We start from the raw sequence: 24,859 nt of genomic DNA on the forward strand, positions 1-24,859 counted from the left end.
TATTTTGCTTCCAGTCGGAAAACATAATTTTCCGGATCATTAAATCGGAGTGTCAGTCATTTTTTTTCCGGCTCTGCAGCCCAGTGGGTTTAACATCAAAATTGATAGTTATTTGAAAAAATTACAAACTTTTAATGCTCACTGGCATTTTTACTGTCATCATTTTATCAACTGTAAAGCAAGCAGTAATAGTTTAAAAATATTTTGATATAATTTAATGGTGTTCACATAACATTATTTTAGAAATTTAAAACAACTTTTTAATAAATTTCAAAGTATGTTTTTATCAGAGTTAACCTACAATTTTTAGTCAGCAGAGTTTCAACTTAACCATCTATAGTGTATACATCACCTCCCACCCACAGCTTTCCCGTTGATCTTTGTGTTCATTAAACTTAAAAAGTCGATCTTCAGTCAGTTTAAGTTGCCGAACTCTGATGTAAAGATTCGTTTTGTTTTGGATACTGGAAAGTGTTTTACGAGATCATTAAAAATTGCTTGACTGATATTTCAGGGTTCTTAGGGGTCATGGAAATCCTGGAATGTCATGGAAAGAAAATAAACAAATTTCAGACCTGAAAAAGTCATAGAAAATTAATATTTTCATTTAAAAGTCATGGAAATTTATTTGAATTGAAGTCATGGAAAAATATCTTGGGCAGTAGCAAAGTAACAGTAGCTAAAAGAGAATTAGAAATCTTGAGTGATTTAACCGCATTGTATGTAAAAGCTATTAATACTCGAAAATTGAACACTCTCAAAAACAAATCTGAGTTTAGGAATCCTATTGCACCTGCTTCTGTAACTGCTGCCCGCCTTTTTATGTAATGTGATTTTACTGCTGAGACATCCCTAATTTTGAATTCACCATTATTTTCAGAACTTCTTACATGTTACACTTTGTGTATTAGTGGACTTAGCATGTTCTGCGTTTTGCCATGCCCACTTAAAAATTGTAATTTAATTGCATTTGAGTTTTTTTCAACCACTCGTAATTATCAGAGTTTATCTTTATTAGTTTAAAGCTTCAGAAAATAAAGACTTTAGTCAGGCGATAGAACATAAAAATAAGGAAATTCTAATTGTCAAACAGTGCTGCCCAACGTGGCAGCTCGCAAAATGAATCCATGTGGCCAGATGAAATATCTGGTTTAGAAAAATTAATTTACAGTCAAATCCCGATTTACGGGAGGGATGCGTTCCAAGACTCCTCGTGTTAGTCGAAATTTCGCATTGTGGAAAAATGTAGGCATATAACTTTTTTAGGAACAAGCCGAATTCTTTTAGACACTTATAAACACCCCTGAAACTGCTTTAAAGCATTCCTAAACTGTACATTACAGTTTCTTACTTAAAGACCTAAAATTTTACAGTATTTGAAAAGTAAAAAAAAAGCTGTTTTATTCAACATGAAATATTTTAAGATGCACAAAATAAATGATCAAAGAATTAAATAAAACTACACAATATGCACAGTGTGTAGTAATAATAAAATGCTGCACTATAACAGTACTGTACAGTGGAAAAAGTAATAATATTTATGAGTGATATATTATGAGTATATATTATGAAGATGATGATGATTTATGCTCCATGATCAAATCTTTACCTAATATATTTTTAAATAAGGTTGCTTTGCTTTTTCTTTTATAACGTTTGTAATTACGGTAACAGCCTCTCTTCCTTATCTCTTTAACTGACAATACAAGAGCAACTTCTATTTTCATAGTACACTTTGCTTAGACATTACTCTGCAAGCTTCAATATTGAAACTAAGTTCTGAACTTTTTCGGCGATCTTTTGATTCTGATTTTTTAATTGTAGGTATGGTAGATTCATTCATTCTTGTGACATGCTACCGTTGACGTTTGATAGTTGTTCAAGCATGTAAAGAATCTTAACCCTTTTTTTTTTGTTCGAAACTTTCCTTTTCCTGTTCAAGCATGTCGAGAATCTTAACCCTTTTTTTGTTTGAAACTTTCCTTTTCCTCCCATCTTCACAAAATTTAGATGAAATTGTGTGCTAAGATGCCACTACTTTTTCTCAACTGTAACACATAGAATTAAAAAAAAAAAAGATAAATGAAAGATACAGAGTGGTTATTTGATGCACTAACACTGCGATGTGTACACTAGTTTGGTGTGGGAACTTGCACTGTCAATTATGCTAAAGTGATATAATAACATTCACGAAATCAGTATTTAGTAGCCAATAACGAAGCTGATACTTACTTTAAAAGACAATTCGCGTTATAGCCATTTTGGGTAAGTTGAATCGTGTTGTAGCGGGAGTCAACTGTACTCACAAACATGACTTTACTTAATGAATAAAAATACTGTCAAGTTGCATGTTTTTTCTCTTCGTGCAACAAGGTCATGAAAATGTTTATGAAGTCATGAAAAAGTCATAGAATTTTTTATCTGAATTGAGTATGAACCCTGTTCGACAAAAAAGCAAAAATCATACTCACAACAGACGATGTGGTCTGGTGAGCTAGCATCTTATCAATGGATGATTGTATTTGTACATTTTATCAGCTTTGTGTACTAAATCATGGCTGAAAAATTTAAAAAGAAAAGACTGATTTGAAGTCAGTGTTATAGGTTTTGTGAAATCCTATGTATATTGATGCATAAAAGTTTTTTTTTTCCCAAAAATAGGAAGGAAAAGGAATCTCCACAATATAAAGCCTGGAAGAAAGCCATTCATATAGTTTTAAGTGAAGCTTCAGCTCATAAGTAAGTTTCAAAGAGAAATATGTCTCTTCACTCTAGGTCATGTGAGCAGCATTTAATGTTTTATAAAACTTAACTACATATACGTTTAATATTTTCCAGGTACGCAAATATATTTTTGCATAAAGTGACGAATGATGTTGCTCCAGGATACCACAGTGTTGTCAACAGGTAATTTGTTTGTTAAAACCAAAGTGGCTTCAAAACATTTCCCCCCTCGGGTGTGTATGCACATGGATGTTGTTTTGCAAACTTTTTAATTTTTTCCCCAAAAGAAAATTTATTTGTATTACAATTTAATATATAAAAATCTCCAGTCACGGTGTTAGTTATTGATCTCTTTCGAAATGGCTCGAGCGATGTTTATGAAATTTTTTATGTGTATTTGTTAGGTATGATAATAGGACATAAAGTATATTTCATATCGCTAGGTAATTAGGAAGTTTCTTTTTAGAATTTTTTTCACAACAGTCTGGCAAAATATCAAAACATGGCCCCACTAGATGGCGCTTCGGAAACTCTCAATGATTTATAATTTTATTTATTGCCATTTTCTATTTGTAACAAATAAAATGCTTGAAAGTAACTTAAGCAAGGCTTTTGCAATGGTTTTCAGTTTTGCTCTTTGATTCTTTACTGTCATGTCAAGGTGTTTGAACCCCTCCGAAATGGCTTGACCGATTATTATGAAATTTTTTATGTGTATTTGGCAGATATGAGAATAGGTCATAATGATATATCATACCAATAGGTAATAAGTGTGTCTCTATCTAGAATTTTTTCGGCTGCCAAGTGTCGAAATGACGTGACGCTTTGGCAACACATCGAAAAACTCTCGAAGATTTAAAATTTTTATTTGTTGCCATCTGCTATTTGTTAACAAATAAAATGTTTGAATAATTTAAGCAAGGCTTTTGCAATGATTTTCAATTTCGCTCTGATCCTTTTGCAAGAGAATTTTGATAATTGGGAAATTCGCAAATAAAGAATGGAAGGGTAAAACTTGGGGTTATAGGTATTTTTTGATTCCCAATTTGAAAAAAAAAAAAAAAAAAAAAATCAGAAGAAAAAAAATTATGGATAATGACATTTCGATTATACCTCTGGCAGTTTCAGCGGGTCAAGGTGCATTTTTTTTTTGATGGAGAGAGAGATGCACCATGTGAAACTAGCAAAACATTTCTCATTTTGCCAATTCTTGCCGAAATATGATCTAATGATGACTTCGCATTATCTCTTGCATCATTTGGCATTGCAGCAACTTTACTGGATGGATGCAGAACAGTTCATTCAGCATTTAAGCTGCCACTGAATATTCAAAAAAACCCAGATGCAGCGTACATCAAAAGGTAACGAGGCTTTCTGTTACTCTCTTCAAGTGATTTCAGACAAACATTTCCGTCATTCTATATTCATAAGTCGCTGATGAGATTAAAGTTTTTTTGAAATCCTCGCCACTGTATCCTAATGTTGAAAAGGTCCATCTAAAACTTGTACGTCCAAATGCTACAAGATCCATTTGCTGAGAAATTCTCGCACCCATTGTCAGATATCGACAAATGAAAATTTGCTGTCTATGAAAATTTTGAATGCGTAAAATTGTTCACTAATTTCAGCACCATCGTTGATTCGAGAAAATGTTCTCATTGACTGCGATGTACGCACACAATACATGCATCATGTGTGGTTGGCAGAAAGAGCTATATTTTGGTAGCAAAAAATGTGGAGGTTGACGATTTATAAACATCGAGATACGACATGGCGACTTCGTATATAATACAAATCGATTGATACAGTTTGCGATTCTGACGAAGCTTAAATTATCCAACAGAGTTTTTGAATCCTAGACATAATTTATGTGGCATAACAAGGTCTGCCAGGTCAGCTAGTATACAATAAAATATCAGTTCAGTATTAAGTTAATGTTGAGAAACTGGTATCATAAAATAAATTTGTCCAATTGAATTCTTTCTTTCTGCGTTTTCCGTACCTAAGAGAAAGCTCTTGGCTTTTGCTTGCATTCGTATTGGTTCCTGATCGGTTTATAATTTTCTGATTGGTGTTTGGCTAATCCGCTATTTTTATCTTTTAAGCTGCATGCTTATCTGCTCTTGGCTTTTGTCGGATGTCTTTTCATCCATAAGCTCATTACTTTTTGCATTGAAAAAGGCGTTCCCTGTAACGCCGAAACACGTGTCTGCTGTAATTGGCAAATTTGTGCTTTTTTTAACGTTGTTTTTCTTACTTTACTGTTCAGCACAAAGGTATTTATTTATCTTATTTACCCTTAAAAGTGTTGATTGCACAACACATAATTTTAGCTAATCACAGCTCTTTCAGATATAGTTAAGTTAAACCTAAACTGGTGTGATTAGGATGTGCATAGCCTTCACAATGCAGCCAAGTTAGGTTTGCCTCAACTATAGATTATTTTTAATGAATATGTCTGTCTATAGAGAAACCACTTTTTCAACAGATGCTTTCTGTTTGAAAGAAATTAGTGCATTTACTTATTTTTGTGTTCATCTCTCTCTCTTTAATCTACTTTTCTGGTATTAAAATTTTGAAATTCAGCCGAGATTTATTTTTCCCTTATCCTGTGCTGTATTCCAAAGTGAGCTACATTGTTGTATTGCATTACCAGCTGCAAGAGATATTACTTTTTTTTCCATACCATATCTGCAACAGTTTATCCATTTGCTTTTCTGAACAAATTAAGTTTGAATGTTTAAGATTTAACATTTAACTAAGTTTTATTATTGTTATTATTAACCACTTTGCAATTGGGCAGTTCCAGAGATTCATTTTAAATAGACGAAATATCTCTTCAAAAACCAATGGGTGGTTTAATGTTTTCAAATTAACTTGACTATCCTTATCTTTACTAACAATAAAGCCGAAAGTCTGTATTTCCAGATTTCTGTCACACGCTTAGCGCCTAGACCGTTTTGCCGATTTTCATAAAATTTGGCACAAAGTTAGTTTGTAGCATAGGGGGGAGCACCTCGAAGCTATTTTTCGAAAATTCGCTTTTATTCTTTATGTATTCCAATTTTAAGAATCGAGGACCGACTTTTTACCGAGCAAATTATCATAACATGGAACCATAACCTGGGCGAGCAAAGTGGCGAGTAATTCAGCATCCATTATTTATAATTATACAAGCGAACCAAATGACCTTTTAATTTTCTACTACGGGCAAAGCCATGCGGGTACCGCTAGTATATACATAAAAAAGAATATGAAGTAACAGAGTTTTCTTTCATCTGTCATTCATTCTTTGTGCATTAGAGATGTTTATTTTAAAAGAAAAACTGAAGTGTGTTGTTTCTTTTCTTTCTTCAGGCCCATGGATCTCTCCTTAATAAAGAAAAATGTTGATAATGGTGTCATTACGACGACTGAAGAATTCCATAGAGATATGATGCTAATGTTTCAAAATGCCATCATGTACAATAATCGTAACCACGCCGTGTATCGTGTTGCTGTTGAAATGCAAAGAGATGTTATTCATCAAATACAGGTATGTTATTTCCAGAAAAATTTTTCTAATAAATAGATGTTGCTTTTCTAGAACATGTGTCATTCCATACGAAATGAGCAAAATTCACAAAATTAAAGTGGTGGCCACATGGTAAGATTTTTATGAAATTTGGTATACAGCCTATATAAAATTATATATTTTTATGCCTATATAAAAATATCTAAAATATTTTTGTTTAATATTTTTTATTTGGATAGTTACATGTGATTGAAAATTGGTCAAATTGAACAGCATTCTCATGAATGCTAAATGTTGCATTTTTGAAGGCTTGTATCTTATTAACTATTTAATGAAAACATAAAAGCTATATGTTGTTGCAATCTATGGAATAAGGTAATTAATCTTATATCAGTAAAATTTTCAAAGTTATTACAGTTAACTTTTAACGTAGTTTCAAAAAATGCAAATATTTCAGTTTTCTCATAATTAAGCATTTTATTTTTTAATCTCAATCTTTAAGGAATGCTTAGCTTTGCTGAAATTAATACCAATAATGTGCTAAGTATCATAAAAGAAATATCTTACTTTTGAAGTTGTATTTTAAATCCTTGGTCTTCAAAATCAGTTGTAAATTTTGTGACATTTTGTAAAATGATGATTTTCCCCTTCACATACACAAAAAAAATTCAAATGAGAGAAAAATCATGCAACTTTAAAATTTTGCAAGAATATAGAGCTGTGTTTCTAATATTTGTTTGAAGAAACTCGAAGTTGGTTTTCGATTTCCAAATGTAAAATAAAATTCAGAAAAATAGCATTTTTTTTTGTTTTACGGGTCAATCCGTACAGGTTCGACGGATGGGTGCGCTCGACCACTTTTATTTTTTCTCTCAATTGCACCTTTGATTTTTTAGAGGTCATCAAAAGTGATTTTCGTAGTCAAAAATGGGACTTTTAGACCTTTGCATTTTGGCCAAAATCTATTTGAAGCGATTGTTGACTTTTTTCGTTGAAATTTAGTGCACCGCCAGTTTCTTGAAATTCAAGCTCCGAAAACGTAATTTAATCCAACCTTCGATGAAAAGGGGAAGAGGAGTTTTGAAGGGACTCGCGACCAGAAATATTCTGTAATTGAAGGTACACTCATGGCAGTTAATTTGACGCTTTGATGTTAAAGTGCATAAGTTGATAGTCTTACATGCTGAGTTACGTAGCTGTAAGTTAATGCAAGGTAGCACAAAATTGTTATTTTGGTGTTAAAAATCAATATATGCGTTTTGTATGGCCCTTGTCATAATTAGCATATTTTGTTGTAATTTTCTACAGGAGTGCCCATCTTACCCCAAGCTCAATGGCGCAAATCCCCCCCCCCCAATTTTCTCGTTTTCAAATCGGGTTAAACATAACAGTTTTTAGAGTGTTTAATTTCAGTCAAATTCATGGAGGGGGAGGGGGTAGCGCTAACAAATGCCATTTGAACTGAAATATTGTTGGATTGTTGACCAGTCTTGCCTTCCCAAATATTACAATGTGGACCTTGAGTAAACAAGTTTAGGGTACCCCTGAATTTTGCTACACCTTACTTTTTTTTTTCAAGCGTATGAATACAATATGAATCTTGAAATGGAAATTTATTGTCACTAAGATTGGGGGTTCAAAATTGTAGTTTTAAAACCAGTTTTAGACAATCTCTGGTGACGTTAGGGAGATAAAAGGTTTGGTGGCCCCTTCCAGCCAGATAATTTTTCAATATTGAAACTGTAAAAGTGCAATTGTAGATAGTCTAACGCTATGATAAGGAGGGCTCTCTTTAGTTTTCAAAATTGCAGTTCTAAACTCGCAGTTTTAGACTATCTGTGGTAATGTTAGAGAAAGAAGAGATCCTAGGGCTCGCACCAAGAATTTTTTCAAAGTCTTTAAAACGCTATCTATGGTTGAGGGAAAAGCGACGAGAGTGAGGGGGAGGGGCGCTCCACTTAAATTTTCGAACTTGTAGCTTTAAAAACGCAGTTTTGATAGATTTTGATAATGTTAGTGGAAAGTGAATTTCGGTGCCTTTATCCCGGCAATTTTTTGAAATTGATACTCCAAATGCGCAATTCTATGCTTGTCTTTGATCGTGTTAAGGAAAGAGGGAGGAATCAGGGGCTCTTTCCTATATTTTTTTCAAAATTGCAGTACTAGAAAAGCAGTTTTAGATGACTCTAATCACTGTCACACGTATTTATCATTCAGAATTGTGCTACTTCCAGAAAATTTATAAAAAATTGCAAAGAAGTCAAATCGTCTGATCCAGCTTTGAAACGGACACCAACTCCATGCCGTCCGTGTTGTACCCTTCATTGAAAAAACAACAATGTCATTAAATTTTGGAAAGAGTACTAGGGTCATCGCTAGGTCAAAAAACTGAGGGAGGAGGGGGTACGCTTTAGCGGCCCCTTAATTGCTTCAAATGCTTGTTCTAATATGCAGAGAGAGAGAGAAGATTTGGCTTCTGGTGTAGCAGGGATAGTCATATTGCTAGACCTTAGTACTAGCAATATAAATTTAATCGTGAGAAGGATAATATTCAAACAGAATTAGGGGGTGTTGGAGGGCTACCTTCTTGCATTATTTCGAAATTGAAAACATACAAACACAGTTTTAGACTATATTTTAAGTTTGGGAGGAAGGGGAGATGAGGTCCAGGATAGCATCTCCCGATATTTCTTCCAAATTTAAGTTTCCAACACAATCGTACGTTATATTTAATTTTGTTCAGAAGAGGAGGTTCGGGGGCTCTCCCCAATTTTCAAAATTGTTATTTGAAAAACACAGATTTAGACGATCGGTGGGGATGAATTTTGAAGGTTAAAGGTCCTTAGATCCCCTTAAGGGAGGAAAAGATTCGGGGTCATCGGTCTTTATTTTTTCAAAATGCAAACTTCAAGCACGCATTCCCAATTGTAAATGATTTCTTACTGTGATGCGTAAAGGGGGATCCGGGGGGTTTTCCCCTTCAAAATTTTGAAAATTGTAGTTCGAAAAATGCAGTTTTAGACGATCTATGGTGATATTAAGGAGAAGAGAGATGTGTCCCTCCACCCCGAAATTTTTTGAAATTTTGAAGCCTTAAAAACGCGATTGTTGACTTTTTTCGTTGAAATTTAGTGCACCGCCAGTTTCTTGAAATTCAAGCTCCGAAAACGTAATTTAATCCAACCTTCGATGAAAAGGGGAAGAGGAGTTTTGAAGGGACTCGCGACCAGAAATATTCTGTAATTGAAGCACTAAAAGCGAGATTTAAGACATTTTTCGATGATGTTGGCGAAAGAGAGAGGGGGGGGGGTGCATTCTCTCGAAAAAATTTTGATCTGTTGAAACCGCAGTTTTAGAAGATTTTTGGTAATGTTAGTGGGTGAAGAGATTCGAACTCCTCCCATGGCAAATTTTCAAAATTGAAATTCAGGTAACGCAATCGTAGACGATTTTAAATACTCTTAGAGGGGAGAAGGTTTTGGAGATCTCCCCGAAACATTTTCTGAATTGAAGCCTTAACAATGAAATTTTTGAGGATCTTCAGTAATATTTGGAGAACGACAGTTTCGGGACACCTCAGAGAATTTTTTTTTTTTTTTTAATTAAAATGGAAAAGACAAAATTTATTCGGCCTTGAATGATGATGAATGATTAATTGAGAGGGCGTTTCTCTCGGAGGTTACGTTGAGACCATTCTCACGGTTTTTTGAAATTGCAGTCCTAAATATTCACGTGTAGGTCATCTTTGATGACCTTAGGATAAGGGATGGGGTTTCAGAACGTTTTCCCGGGATTTTTTCAGAACTTAAGTTTTAAAAACTCACATGTCAGCTTTGGGGGCGTAAAAAGAAGAGTTTGGAGTTCCCCACTCTTCCTTTCATTTTTGCTACGTCCCGCCTATCTTCATTGTAAATTTTAATTATTGATAAACATATTGTGGCAATATTTTCTTTCAATTTTCCTTTGCCAAACACGGTTATTTGCTTGAATTTTCCAAAGTAAAGTTTTCAATTTCCAGCCTAATATTTTTGTTTTCTTGCAATACAAGCGTTTGCGGCCTTAGAATAAAAAATTATTAAATAAAAACAAAAAACCCGACTGCGTAAAAAGCAAAAAAAAAATTAAAAAGAAAAATGTATAAGCCCAGTAGTTTAGAATGTAATAAGTACTACTGAATAACTACACCGTTGAAATAGTTTTATAACCGTACACAGATAAGACAAATCATAAATTCAAAAACAGAATAGAAGGATCAGCAGTCGGGGCCCATTCAAATTTTCCAGGGTTCCTTGATTCAGAAAGGATCCCAAACTGACAAAATGGCAGCTGGTTTTTCAAATGGTACTTTTGATTACTGTCATGTGTTTAGTGACACTCCCAAGGTTAAGACAAATCGATTGACATAAGAATTACCAAAATTGGCCAAGGTGTTTAGCCTGTAGAACGCCACATAGAAACGGACATACATACATAGACTGATAAACACATTACCCTCCTTTGCATCGAGCACGTGCAGTCGGGTAAAAAGGACTTATAACATTTTGAACGGATGTGGTAATTTTCTGCGATACCTTAGGTCTCTATTCCAATTCATTTTATTTTAAACATGCCACTTCCCACTTGCATCTATTGATCAAGCTTTGATTTACTTACGATTTTTACATTCAAACATTTAGAACTTTTGTTGCGAGTATTCATTACAATATTTTGAATTTTTCTTTGCATTTAACTGTGTGTTTTTTTTCCTCTTTCTCTCTATTTCAAATTTATTTCGGCGACACATCATTTTTCTCCACTTAGCAATGATTTTCAGGACAACAACATTTTCGATCAAAAAAAAAAAGAGGAATGTTTCGCCGACCCCTGTCCTTTGGGCTGCCCTAATGAAGCTGTCCTATTTATTTATGTTTTTTTTTTAACTGAAGAACCATGAAGTATGGTTTTGTATAACCAGAGCCGCTGAGAGACAAGGCGTGCACCATGTCAGTTTGATCGCCGGTCCTCCCTCCCATTATGCTAATTTTACTCTAGGCACAATACTTTAATTTGAGCCTAGCCTATAGTTTCCGACTAGGCACACATGCCCACTATGCGGCCTAGTAAAGAATGCATTGTTCTGAATACTGTTTTTTTTTTTTTTTTTTTTTTTTGCGTTAATAAAAATGTTTGAAGTGTACATTTCTGCGGCACATAAGTAGATACTCTTAATAAAAGAGAATAATGGATGTTCCTAAATTGTATTTTAAGATTACATTTTCTACTCAAATTTCACAGAAAAAATACTTTTTGTCACTTATTTCAATTGTTCATTTATAATTACTATTTCAATTTTTTAAAACAACGAAGAGTTTCCCTTTTCTTCATTAGTTGCATCGCTAAAATGATATTGGCAGCCCCACTTCTGAAAAACTGAATTGGGGGGGGGGGACGGCCCTCAAGAGTACGTGAAAAAAGTATTGGTAATGCATCTATTTCTTATTGAATGAGTTTAAATATTTTTTCTTTCCAAAATTCAAAAATTTCATGTTCTAAAGAAAAAAAGTCTTCTGGAAAAAAAATCCCCCCCAAAAATTTTGATGGCGCAACTTTTACCATAATCCCCCCCCCCCCCCTGTTGGCACCCCTGATTTTCTATATAGTCTACTAGCTGTACCCGACGCGCGTTGCTACACCAACAAAAAATACATCATTATACTGATTTTCATGACAATCGGTTGAACGGGGCAGAAGATGCTACTCTGCAGTGCCACCTGGTGGCGAGTGGCTTCAATGAGCATATTATGCACCTTCTCCGTGGAAAAACATATATATATATATATATATATATATATATAGCAATTTTCATAATAATCGGTCCAGGTATCAAGTGAAGCCGTGACTATACTCAAATTTTGTACTCACGCAGTTTGCAAGATCAATCAATCGCTAAAAATATCAAATAGAAAAAGTTTTAAATCCCCCCCTTGCATGAAACGCCATAAAACAATAAAGAAAGAATTTATTTGTTCAAACTCAAGAAAAATGGCAACAGCTAACTTCTAATCAATGAGATCTTTCACACGAATTAATTTCTGCAGCCGATAATTTTATTCGTATTTATCCAGTGGATTGTGACTTAAATTGGAATAAAAAAGGAACTATTGATCGGATTTTTTTCGAATTGGTCTATAAACATTCTCAGCACCAAAAATAACAAACGGTGAAAGTTTCAACCAAATCTGCCGGGTAGTTTTTGAGTTCATGGATGACATACAGACAAACATTCATTTTTATATATGTAGATTATTTTGAGGGTTCACGTAGGCTGAGGGACCCCTGGTCTAGTCCTAAAGGCAAAGAAAGCTCTGCTTTTGTGTACATTTATTTGTATGTTTTGCTGCATAATTGTGAATTTTTTATGTTAGGATACATAGGAAATTAACAAATGTCAGTCGGTTAGCTCACGAAGCTATTCTAATTACTCCAATTCGGTTATTTTAGTAATATTTTTGAAATCAAATGCCGTGTGCCGGAAGATTATTCATTTTTCTTTGGTCCCATACCACTAAATTCAGCTTGAAGAAATCAATAAACTAGGAGAAATTTTTTTTTTTTTTTTTAAATAGATATTTTGTGTTGCATGTTTGTAATATCAGTCAATTGCCAATCTGTCAGTGAATTACCAACTTGTCATAAATACTGCAAATCTTTATTTTAGCGATACACTGGTCGCCGAGTATATGAATCCCATTTGTTCTAAACAGGTTTGATTCCATAAAGCGGCTGATTCAATAAAGCTGGATTTTGTTCAGTTTCTGTCAATTTGATTCATTAAAGAGGTTGATTCAATTTTTCACTGATTCAATTAACCGGAGTCCACTGTATTAAATCTAACAAATGTATTTTCATTGCTTGCCTTTTATGTAAACTTATTTATTTGTTTTGCTGCTTAATTGTAAACATTTGCATTAGTATATTTATAAAATTTCAGAAATGTTCAGTTGGTTACCGAGATGTCAGTCAGTTACCAAGCAGTTCTAATTACTATAATTCTTTATTGTAGCAATATTTTCCAACTCAAATGCCATAGGCCGAAAGTTTATTCATTGTTCTTAGATCCTGATTTGAATTTAATAAAAATTCCTTTTACTTTTAGAAAAATCTCTTATTCAATCAGTATTACTTTTCACATAAGTTGCGTTCATGTCAGTCAGATACCAAGCATTTAACAATTTTTCTAGATATTCAAAACCCCAAAAGTCTACGATTTTGGAATTAACTTTATTTGTGCATAAATTTATGTGCATTGTATTATGAAATAGTGTGTCTTTTTGAACAACATTCTTTTGCAACATTGAACTTTAAATATTAGAACCCCATTGAAAGAATATTAAAATCGGCTAAATGGTTATCTCTCTTACTGACCTTCCTCTTGAAATTTTGTTTAGGCCTTTTTAACAACACAAGCAAATGATAAAGAGGAAAGTGTTGAGACATCTCTGAGAGGAGCCAGAACAGCAAAAGCACAGAAAGGATATTCTAGGTAAAAAATCAAAATTATACGGAGCTTTTTGTTTTTACTTATATTTGCTTATGTTGCAATTATTTCTCTTCTTAGTGCCTTGAAACCAAAAGATGAAGCTGAATGAAAACGGACATATTTGCTGCAGTACAGAAAAAGCAAGATTCATAACAGATTTCATAAGAGGGGATCTGCTAGCTTGTAGTTTGCACTATTATGTAGTCGATTTTTTAAAGAATGTTGGTATAAAATTTAAAAGGCTATGAATCTTATTTTCCTGCCTAGTAACAGGAAGCTTTGTCAGCATATATAAACAAGTTTAAAATTACATTTAGTATTCTACCTTTATCATTCAGCTTACAAATCTGTTGTAAATATATTTGAATAAATTGTTTCAAAGAGGATGGTATATTTGTGAAGTTCAAACACAGAGCTGAACATACTAGTAAATTTTATTGCAAAACCAATTGTATATGCCAAACACTACATGCACATCACATTATGGCAACACAGCTTCCTGATAATTATGTACAAACCAGGAATGATCAACATTCTCTTAAAGCAAATAATTTACAATAATTTCATAAGCTATAAGACATTTTTAGACTTTAAAGGTTGATGCCAGCAATCAACTTAATAAAATGTGCATATTTTAAGAAGTACAATTTAAAAATATATATTAGTACAAAAAAAGTTATGTGTTATATAAAACTTGCACACAGAGCTAATTTAAACAAAAAATAAATCTTATATACAATATACACACATTGATTGCAGTGATAACATATAACACTTAAGAGAAATGCTCAACGTGTGTTGTTTATAGGGATGCACCGTTTAATCGGCAGTAGCCACTTTGCCAATTATACATAATCGGCAAACTTTCACTGATTAATTGGGCAAAAAAAATTTTTTAATTAAAATTACTTTAAGGTTGCCCAGGACTAGAAACTGTGCTGAATGGGTACATGCTAACATGTCATTATAAATTAATAAAATGATTCAGAGCTAATAAGGTTAAACCTTTCATTTTTTTAAAAAATACTTATCGAATTAATGCATATTTTTAAAAAAGGAAGTCATAAGATGGGTGCATCTGTCAGTTCCACCCCTTCCCTCAAAAAAAATCGTGCGAGGAAATACTCTTAATTTAAAAAAAAAAATATTTTTTTTGTTATTCAGTTACTGTATTTAGTGTTTATACAAACAATTACAAAAAACTTTAACTTTCTTTTAAATTCATTAGTCACAGAAACAAAAAACCTATTTTCTAATTCTGAAAAACCGAAATTGATGGAAAAAATGTAGCATTAAAAATCATTAATGTAATTAATCAGCACTTTCTCATTATTTCCTGCTGATTAATCGGCGATTGGCTCATCGATGCATCCCTAGTCAACTAAAGAAAGATTTCAATGTTTTGCGAAATAAACAATAAAATATATATAAAAATTAACAATTTTAGTTCTTTTTGAACATAACTGAATATGGCACTAAGTAAACTACAGGCAGCCAAAAAATATTCATAACACAAATTAGTTTTTGGCAATCTGAAACAATGCGAAAGTGCTCAGTATGGAACCATGCTCCATAAAAATAAAGCGATCTGGTATTTTCTCTCTTCAAGAACAATGATTAGCCTGACACATGCAAACAGCAATCTCATAAATACATACACTTATAAAATTTTCAGCAGGTGAAATACCTTTATGGTTATTTTATTCTTCGTTCGCCTATTATGAGAAGCATTTCTGCTCATTTGAATTTAAACAGGGAACTATTTAAAACAATGTTTAAATTTTTAATACAAAAAGGAAACTGAAGAATAGAGCGCTGATGAAAGATACATTTTTACACGAAACCATGCATAACAAATACCTTTGGAAAAGCCAATGTTCAAGTTGCAGAATTTTCAAAATCTAAAGAAAACAGTGAGCTCCAATATAATCACAGTGTTGACACTCTACATAGAAGAGAGATACAATTCTGACAAAATTTATATAAATTACTTTATTCCTGAGAAATAGCACAATAATAAGGTCACTTATACAAAAAACAAAATCAACATGTTTGGAACTCTTTTTCCTACACATATTCCAATTTTCTTATGAATAACTTTGCATAAAAGTTTTTTAAATGTTTGAGGGGAAAAATGAACAAAGCACAGGTGAGAAATTTTTACATTAGGAAATCTTCTACATTTCATATGCCTGACTTTAAAGAATAAATACATTTATAACAACAAAAAAATTGGAGTAATATTAAAAGTCAAAATATGATCCCGCCATAGGAAATGTCGTTTTAAATATTTGAAGGACTAACTTGGAATCCACATTCCAGTGGGCCATAACTACTATTGCACAATGATTACAAATTAAGGTACTCAACAATTACAGCAATAACAATAGAAAACAAATATGCTTTTCAGTTATAGACAAAAACAAACATTAAAACATTTTGTAAGAACATCACGTTAAGTGACGCAGTTAAGACTAGGCATTATTTTGTAAATTTTTTACACATGATTCTTGCCTCCAATCAGGAAGTTAACAGTGTTTTATCAACTTCAATGCTTTACAAATTTACAAAAGCAGATCACACGTATATAATGTATATTAAAAAGGGCTCACTTAAGAAAGACTACACATTTTCCGAAAATCAGTCTCGAATTCTGCATCGATATCACTTGTATCTGGTATTTTTCCAACAACATCCGGCATGTACTTCAAATGATCAATTCCTTCCCTTTCGTAAAATAACATGTAAGCTGAATCTGTATCGATTTGATCTTGTTGCACTTCCTGGAATTAAAATCATTCTCATACATTCACATAATGACATACAAAAATAACAATAATATATATATATATATATATATACAGTCGGGGACTCCGGTTTAACGAACCTTTATCCAATTTCGCAATTTAGCGATTTTTTTTTTCTTCCCTCAACTAAAATGAAGGCAAAGATCCCTCTTGTAATAGGTCATTATTAACAAACGAGGGGGCAATATATAAGGAGGAGCAATTGTTATCAAAATGTGTTTTTCCCCTCCACTTACAAGGGGGGGTATATGATCTGGTAAATAAAGACTCTATCTAAGCCTTACAGAACACTATGTATTTTTACCTTAAAAAATTAGCTAAAAATCAATAACATGCTCAACAAATTGAATTTTAAACTGATACATTTAATTGCAAACTTGTTCATCTATTCTATTTTGAAACAAATGTGCTAAAACTTTACTGGTCCAATAGACCACTAAAATTTTTACTCTGTTGGTCAGATTTATCTCCAGATCACCAATAATTTTAAGCCTTGATGCGCTCATGATTACTGATGGGCCGACCACAGGACTATCAAGCTTAGATTTAATGAGCTACTCAGTGGGTATTCTGAGAAGAAAAACTTGAACCTAGGATCCTTTCATTCAGTCCATTACGCAGACCTTTAGGCTACCCCTCGCCAAACTGGAAACCTTAACATACAACTTTTATCATTACTTTTAACTAGGATTCGTTATGGTCAGGATTTTAAGTGGGTCACTTCCCCAAAACTGAAATATGTACACTGCATTCATATGTTTTTTACATTGATCATGTCACATTTCATCACAGTGATTGATTTTGCATGTATTTGTGCTTCATGTGACTTTTTTCCCGGTCATAAAATTTATGTCAAAAAAATGTTTCAAATTTTTTTTTAAAGGAGTTCAAGCAATGGTTTTGAAAAGTAGGTTTCCAGATTAGTTTTTACAGTAATCTCTAGTTACATCGCGTTCTTCGGGGGACATGTTCGTTAAACTTTCATGTATAGTTTAAGCTAAAGTGCATAATGCATAGGAATTTTTTCATTAAGTATTATTGATAAGTGTCCAAGAGGAGTGGTGGTTCATTATCCCGTAAACTTTTCCTACTAGCGGCAAGTGGCTCACCTCATAATGGTGACAATTTTAAAATGAAAAGCAAATCTGATGAAGAAATTGCTGTGGATGAAATACAAGATAAATATGAAGACCTAGAAGGAATTGATAGTCCCAGCTACAATAACTGCATTTGTGAAACTTGCATCAAATAAACCCATAATGCAAATGAAAAAAAAGTTAAATTTAAAAGAAAAGAAAGAAATAGCGACATTTTTAATTTGCCTGGTGCAGATAATGTTGGGACTATTACTGAGGATGAAGTAATAATGTGGATCTTCCTTAATCAACTTTAAATAGATGCTGCCATTTAGTGTTTCCTATTTCTTTCTCAAACTACTATGTTTGCTAATTTACCAAAATTGATCTTAATTGTATAAATTTTATTCAACGCTACTTTATAAGTAAAATCTAAATATAAGCCTTTCAATTTCACTTCAGATATAATTGTGTTGCTTTTTGATTTATAGTTTTCTATCATACATATTTAAATGTCAGTAGATAGCTGATTAATGGACACATTTACAAAAAAAAATATTTCATATTAAAATTTACATACATCAAGTGAGTCTCACTCAATCCTGTTTTTTAGATATGCTTACTTTAAATTGGAGTAAAAGGTGAGTGCCCCCTTCTTATGGGGTAAATGGAACACCCAACTAGCTTTTTTTTAAAAGTTAATATTTAAAGTATTATTTTAGGAAACAATAGTAAACTTTTGTTTATTATTCAAAACTTTTGTTCAAGGCTTCAAAAACAAACTGTTCTTTAAAAAAAAAGGAGGGGCGGGGGTCCATACACTAACCCCACCTAACCCTATCACTAATTATTTTTCTCTTAAAATATATTGCAGATGCTTTCATAGCATGAAAACCACTGTAAAACTTTACATCCCATTAGTCCTACTAAAAATGTGCATGCATCATTGCAGGGTTGAATCAAAAACCTTTTGAATTGAAGTCATACTAATGCAATAAAATATGCATACCTTACAGCTGCTGTCATTGTAGCAATACCATTTACCATTGGGGTTGCATGCATAGCACACGTAATGTCCTCCTCCTAGAATGCCAGAATGACACTAAAAAATAAAAAATATATATTTTATGAAGAAAAAATCAATAAATAAGAAACTAAACACTTCCACATACGGACAGGGCCACTAAAATTATAATTTTTAATTTTATAAATTAACAGGGTTCGTACGGGTCATGGAAATCCTGGAAAGTCATGGGAAAAAAAATAACAGAATTTCAGACCTGGAAAAGTCATGGAAAATTGAAATTTTCATTGAAAGTCATGGAAATTTATTTCAAGTCATGGAAAAATTTCCTGGACAAAGAGAAAGGAACAGTTGCTAAAGGAGCATTAGAAATCTAGAGTGATTTAACAGTATAGCACATAAAAGCTATTAAAAGTGGAAAATTGAACGATCCAAAAATCAAATCTGAATTTTGAAATCTCATTGCATCCACTTCTGTCGCGGCCGCTTGCCATTTTTTGGGATGTGATTTTACTGCCTGGACATCACTTATTTTGAATTTTCTGTTATTTTCAACACTTCTTATGTTTCATATTCTGTAGTAGCAAAATTTCACGTTCTTAGTTTTGCCACGCCCACTCAAAAAAAAAGCAATTCAATTGCATGCGAGTTCGATTCCATCACTCGTAAGGACTTTATTATTAAATTTATCAGAGTTTATCTTAATTTGTTGAATGTTTTAGAAAATCAAGATCTTAAGTCAGAAGATAGAATACAGAAAAAGAGGAATTCTAATCAGGGTTTGTACGGGTCATGGAAATCCTGGAAAGTCATGGAAAAAAAATAACAGAATTTCAGACCTGGAAAAGTCATGGAAAATTGAAATTTTCATTGAAAGTCATGGAAATTTATTTCAAGTCATGGAAAAATTTCCTGGACAAAGAGAAAAGAACAGCAGCTAAAGGAGCATTAGAAATCTTGAGTGATTTAACAGTATAGCACATAAAAGCTATTAAAAGTCAAAAATTGAATGATCCAAAAATCAAATCTGAATTTAGAAATCTCATTGCATCCACTTCTGTCGCAGCTGCTTGCCATTTTTTGCGATGTGATTTTACTGCCTGGACATCACTTATTTTGAATTTACTGTTATTTTTAACACTTCTTATGTTTCATATTCTGTAGTAGCAAAATTTCACGTTCTTAGTTTTGCCACGCCCACTCAAAAAAAAAAAGCAATTCAATTGCATGCGAGTTCGATTCCATCACTCGTAAGGACTTTATTATTAAATTTATCAGAGTTTATCTTAATTTGTTGAATGTTTTAGAAAATAAAGATCTTAAATCAGGCGATAGAATACAGAAAAAAAGGAATTCTAATGCTCTAAAACAGTAGTGCCCAACATACGACACACAAAACTAATTCATACGACCCACTGCTACGTTCAATGTCGGGAATTAAACGTGTTCTGGAACTTCTGAACCTATTAATTTATATACATTTGGAAATATGCAAATTTGTAATTAAAACAAATATACTTTTGAATCAGAAGATTGATTCATTAATGAATGGTTTTTTTCAAAAAAGTTCTAGTTTAGAAACATAAAGGACCAAACTATGTGGCTTTATTCAAAGAACCAAAATACTGTCAAGTTACGTGGATGATTAAAGGCACTATTGACACTAAAAGGTAACTTTTGAAGCAAATTTATTGAAACTTAGTGATGACTCATTCAACCTTTGTCCCATTCAATATCATTCTGCCTGTTTTTTAAAAAAAATATCAGACATTTAAGCATCGTCATATTCGCCTCGCTGCATTTTTACTTTACTTAAATTTATATGATGAAGACAAATAAGAATAGTTTAGTTTTTTAAGTGTGCACTTATATTTTTTCCATTACGAGTAAGTGCTTCAATGAGGCTGTGGCATTCATATAGACGTTTTGTAATGCTCATTTCAAAATATTACGAAGTTTGAGATTAAATAGTGCTATTCTCTTCGTATAACGAGGTCATGAAAATTTTCATTGAAGTCATGAAAAAGTCTTGGAAAAGTCATGGAATTTTTTCATCCAAATAGAGTATGAACCCTGTCTAATGCTCTAAAACAGTAGTGCCCAACATACGGCACGCAAAACTAATCCATGCGACCCACTGCTACGTCCAATGTTGGGAATTAAACGTGTTCTGGAATTTCTGAACATATTAATTGATATGCATTTGAAAATATGCAAATTTGTAAACAAAACAAATATACTTTTGAATCAGAAGATTGATTCATTACTGAATAGAAACATAAAGAACTAAACTATGTGGCTTTACTTCAAAGAACTAAAATACTGTCAAGTTACATGGATGATTAAAGGCACTGTTGACACTAAAAGGTAACTTTTGAAGCAAATTTATTGAAACTTAGTGATGACTCATTCAACCTTTGTCCCATTCAATATCGTTCTGCCTGTTTTTAAAAACAAATATCAGACATTTAAGCATCATCATATTCGATTCACTGCATTTTTAGTTTACTTAAATTTATATGATAAAGACAAATAAGAATAGTTTAGTTTTTTAAGTGTGCACTTATATTTTTTCCATTACGAGTAAGTGCTTCAATGAGGCTGTGGCATTCATATAGACGTTTTTCTAATGCTCATTTCCAAATATTACCGAGTTTGAAATTAAATGGTGCTATTCTCTTCGTGTAACGAAGTCATGGAATTTTTTCATCCAAATAGAGTATGAACCCTGAATTAAGTACTTATTTACACTAGTATGGTATATACAACACAACTGTATGTAGTAGTACCTCCCTTAAGGGACTTTTTCTGGTCGTCCCTTTGATCGGGACCTCCATGTATTTACCTCTGATTAAGGGACACTCTAAGAGACAGTCACAGAGAAAAACTGCTATAATTCATGAATATAAATTCATTTATAAAAAAATGCATAGGAATTGAATTTATTGAAATAAAGGTTCTTTGTTAGCCTAAAAATTAACTGCGAAAAGTTTGCCTAGTCATTAACATGCACAGAAGAAAATATGCATTTTCATATTTTGTTCTTATTTTCATATTTGCTTCTCAACAGTTGATTCATATGGGTTCACATAGAAAACTTGTGTGTGATGGCACTGATATTTACATTTCATTGAACTGAATTATATGACATGAAGCAAATTCATAAAACAAATAACTTCAAAATTATTTCTATAAATTGCACAACTTTGACTCTATTAAAATTTTGATTAAACTTTAATTTTTTAAATATATTTTTTTTCTTCAATTTGAATAGCTCTGAATTTTATTCAGCATGTATTAAAAAGTTTTCAATATTTAATCTTATCTATGTTCATTATAATATTATACTATAAATATACAGCATGCATATATTCAAATACCTCCAAATAAGGGACACCTCTATTTAAGGGACATAACGTTCAGCCCCCTTAGTGACCCTTATTGAAAGGTTCTACTGTATATTGTCCACTGTAAAACTTTGGTTGGGGCAAAGGTAACTTGGCAGCATTGGAAAGGCAACAGAAATCCTGATTACATCATTAGTATGCTGCCAGGCTTGCCTTGTTCCAACTATAGTCTCAGATTATTTGAGTCATTAAAATAGAATAAGAGTTTTTATTTATTTCTAACAGGGCTACTTTTTCATAACCCTGCATGAGTGTATATACATACATGCTGTCTCTAATACAGCTGCATAAATACCTATATTTTTTTGGTCAAATGCACAACCAGACTTTAAGAATAATTATTAACTTTGTAGTCTACTTACAAAAGTCTCAATATTGATATATTCAGGGGTGAATATTCAATAAAAATTAAAAAAAATTAATATTTTCCAATAAGTTGATTATAAAATGGGGAAATGTGTCAGCTGCCCCCCCCCCCCCAATAGCTTTTAAAGTACAACACTGAATAGATCAAAACCTTTTTTTTTTTTTTTTTTTTTGACTGTCTCCACGGATTATACCTACGATTTCAGTTTAAAATCACATACACTCCCCAACTTTACTTTTTCTCTAGTTAAAGATTTTTAAAAACATTAAAAAATGTGTGTGCTGTTTTAATATTTTTTACAAGCACTGATAGTTATTAATAATTAGCATTAACTTTTTAATTTTCATTCCATTAAGTTTTGTTACTTAGTAATTCACATTTGCAGCCATTTGGTGGTAAAACATTACTTTTAGCTGCATTTTGAATAGGTGTTATTGACTGTGAGCATAAAGTGATGTAAGTCACAAAAAACTGCATTTCATTTGTAGGTGAATATTGGTCATACTGTCTTTTTTTTTTTGTGTGTGTGTGTGTTGGAATTATTTGTCAACAAAGATTATTTCCCTAAATTAATCCATTCGAGACGCAGCCCTTAGAAGAAAACGCTCCTTCAGGACGGTAGCTGTTACACGTGAGCTGTGCGTACAGGCCAGGACAATTTCTCCCGCTAAGCCTAATATGCAATGTCAGAAAATAAGCATTACATAATCATGGATAAAATGTACACTTAACTTAGAAATGAAACCATTTTTTAATATATGATAAATATATCAATTTTCATCATAACAAAAAATGTTGATGAAAATACAGTCAATTCGCAATAACTAGAATATTACCATAACTTGAAGTTTTTATCAAATCCTGATCCCTTTTTCTTTAATTCTATGGTAATTATTCTCGATATCTCAAAGTTAACTTCCTTTAACTCAAAGTTTTTTCAAAGATGACTCAAAATTTATTTCGAAAGAGCGTAAAAGAATAGAAAGAAACAAGTGACTATAAGAGAAAAATTAAAATTCACCTTCACTTGCAAATCCTGTACAATAGACTTCTAACCAAAGAACACCTGTTGAGCCAATGTGCGATAACGGAGTTACAGGTGAAGAAATGAGTTAGCTTGTTTTCTTTTGTTGTACAGTACTGCTTTTAAGCTGTCAAGTCAACTGATTGTACCTTTATTCAAACGCTGGCCTAAGTTAAGATGCATTTCCCTTCATTCTTTAGTTTGATCATTTGCTGATAAGTTAATGAGAGATAGAGTGTATTTTCTTTACTATTAAAGATGTCTAAGCAAGTACTCTGTCAATGGTAGTAAAAGAAAAAGAGAAACTTCTGAAGTGGTAGAATCCATGAATCCAAATTTGAAACAAATGAAGATAAGCACCTTTCCTGAAGTAGAATCAGCTCTATTCAAGTGGTTCCAACAGTATAGAAATCAAGATCATGCTTTTGATTTTTTTCTCTCAAATTTTTTGTTTAAACTGAGCATATTGCACTTAAAAATGTTTAAGTTCTGTAATTTTGTCTGTTATATGCAGATATCAAATAAAACATTCGATGGTTTTTAATACTAAAATGTTGAAAACCGCAACTAGTGGTAAGTCGAACTTTCGATAAGTTGAAGTTTTTCGTCGGTCTTTTTAGATTCGAGTTATCAAGAATTGACTGTAATTGTTATTTAAAAATAAAAATGCAAAATATAGTGTTTTTTACTATAACTAAAAGTACAAAAATTAATCAATATATTTTATACAAAAAAGGAAAAATATTTGAGCCTAATATAAAGCAAATACTTGAAGAATATTGTAACAATTAATATTTCAAAACCGGATGAAAAATTTCAAAGCACGGAGCAATGCGCATTGAGCATTTTACACTCATAGGTAGTGTTACGTCTTTTATTGTGCTTTAAGCAAACAACACATCTGCGTCTAAGTTCCTTACCTTCTTTATCAAATAAATCACAAACACTTGACGGACCCCATTCTAATTATAAAGTTTTATTTAAAAAAAAAACCTATTTACAAAAATTGATACTTAAGAGTCTTTTTTTTTTAAGCTGGACAAAGTGAATGGGGGCCTGATAGTTGACACCTTCAATTTTATTGAAACTTTCAGATTATTTTACTAGTATGGTGGTAAGAAAAAGTAAAGCTCCTTTCCTCTCTAATTTGACTTCCTGGCCCTCGAGTGGAGGTCAAAGTTTAGGGTCGTGAGAAAAAAGAGCTAAATGTATGACTGCTTTGTTTCAAAAGCAATGAGTGAACCAAGCCAATTCTTTTATATAAAGACACTACTTGATACTAGGTACATACTAGGGTAAATATATTGGTGGCTCACTCATGGCTTTGAGGCAAAGGTCAATTGAAACTGCTCCTTTTTTTACTTTTTTTTTTTTTTTTGCCTTGTTTAGGCCTGGAT

At 32.4% G+C, this 24,859-nt stretch overlaps 2 protein-coding genes across 2 annotated transcripts in view; one reads left to right on the forward strand and one right to left on the reverse strand.

The window, feature by feature from the left end:
* The window catches only part of LOC129228006 (bromodomain-containing protein 8-like), a 112,429-nt gene extending 98,296 nt beyond the window's left edge, over nucleotides 1-14,133 (forward strand). Inside the window, exons 22-26 of the mRNA XM_054862636.1 lie at nucleotides 2,662-2,739; nucleotides 2,839-2,907; nucleotides 6,082-6,259; nucleotides 13,666-13,760; nucleotides 13,836-14,133. Of these exons, the coding sequence (XP_054718611.1) occupies nucleotides 2,662-2,739; nucleotides 2,839-2,907; nucleotides 6,082-6,259; nucleotides 13,666-13,760; nucleotides 13,836-13,866 (451 nt within the window). The 3' untranslated portion in view covers nucleotides 13,867-14,133. The remainder of the gene's footprint in view (nucleotides 1-2,661; nucleotides 2,740-2,838; nucleotides 2,908-6,081; nucleotides 6,260-13,665; nucleotides 13,761-13,835) is intronic.
* A 41-nt stretch (nucleotides 14,134-14,174) lies between these two features.
* The window catches only part of LOC129228017 (ubiquitin carboxyl-terminal hydrolase 32-like), an 83,534-nt gene continuing 72,849 nt past the window's right edge, over nucleotides 14,175-24,859 (reverse strand). The window contains exons 33-34 of the mRNA XM_054862647.1: nucleotides 18,650-18,742; nucleotides 14,175-16,540 (exon numbers count right to left, since the gene is read on the reverse strand). Of these exons, the coding sequence (XP_054718622.1) occupies nucleotides 16,370-16,540; nucleotides 18,650-18,742 (264 nt within the window). The 3' untranslated portion in view covers nucleotides 14,175-16,369. The remainder of the gene's footprint in view (nucleotides 16,541-18,649; nucleotides 18,743-24,859) is intronic.

The sequence above is a fragment of the Uloborus diversus genome, chromosome 1 (assembly GCF_026930045.1).
Source record: "Uloborus diversus isolate 005 chromosome 1, Udiv.v.3.1, whole genome shotgun sequence".
NCBI lineage: Eukaryota > Metazoa > Arthropoda > Arachnida > Araneae > Uloboridae > Uloborus > Uloborus diversus.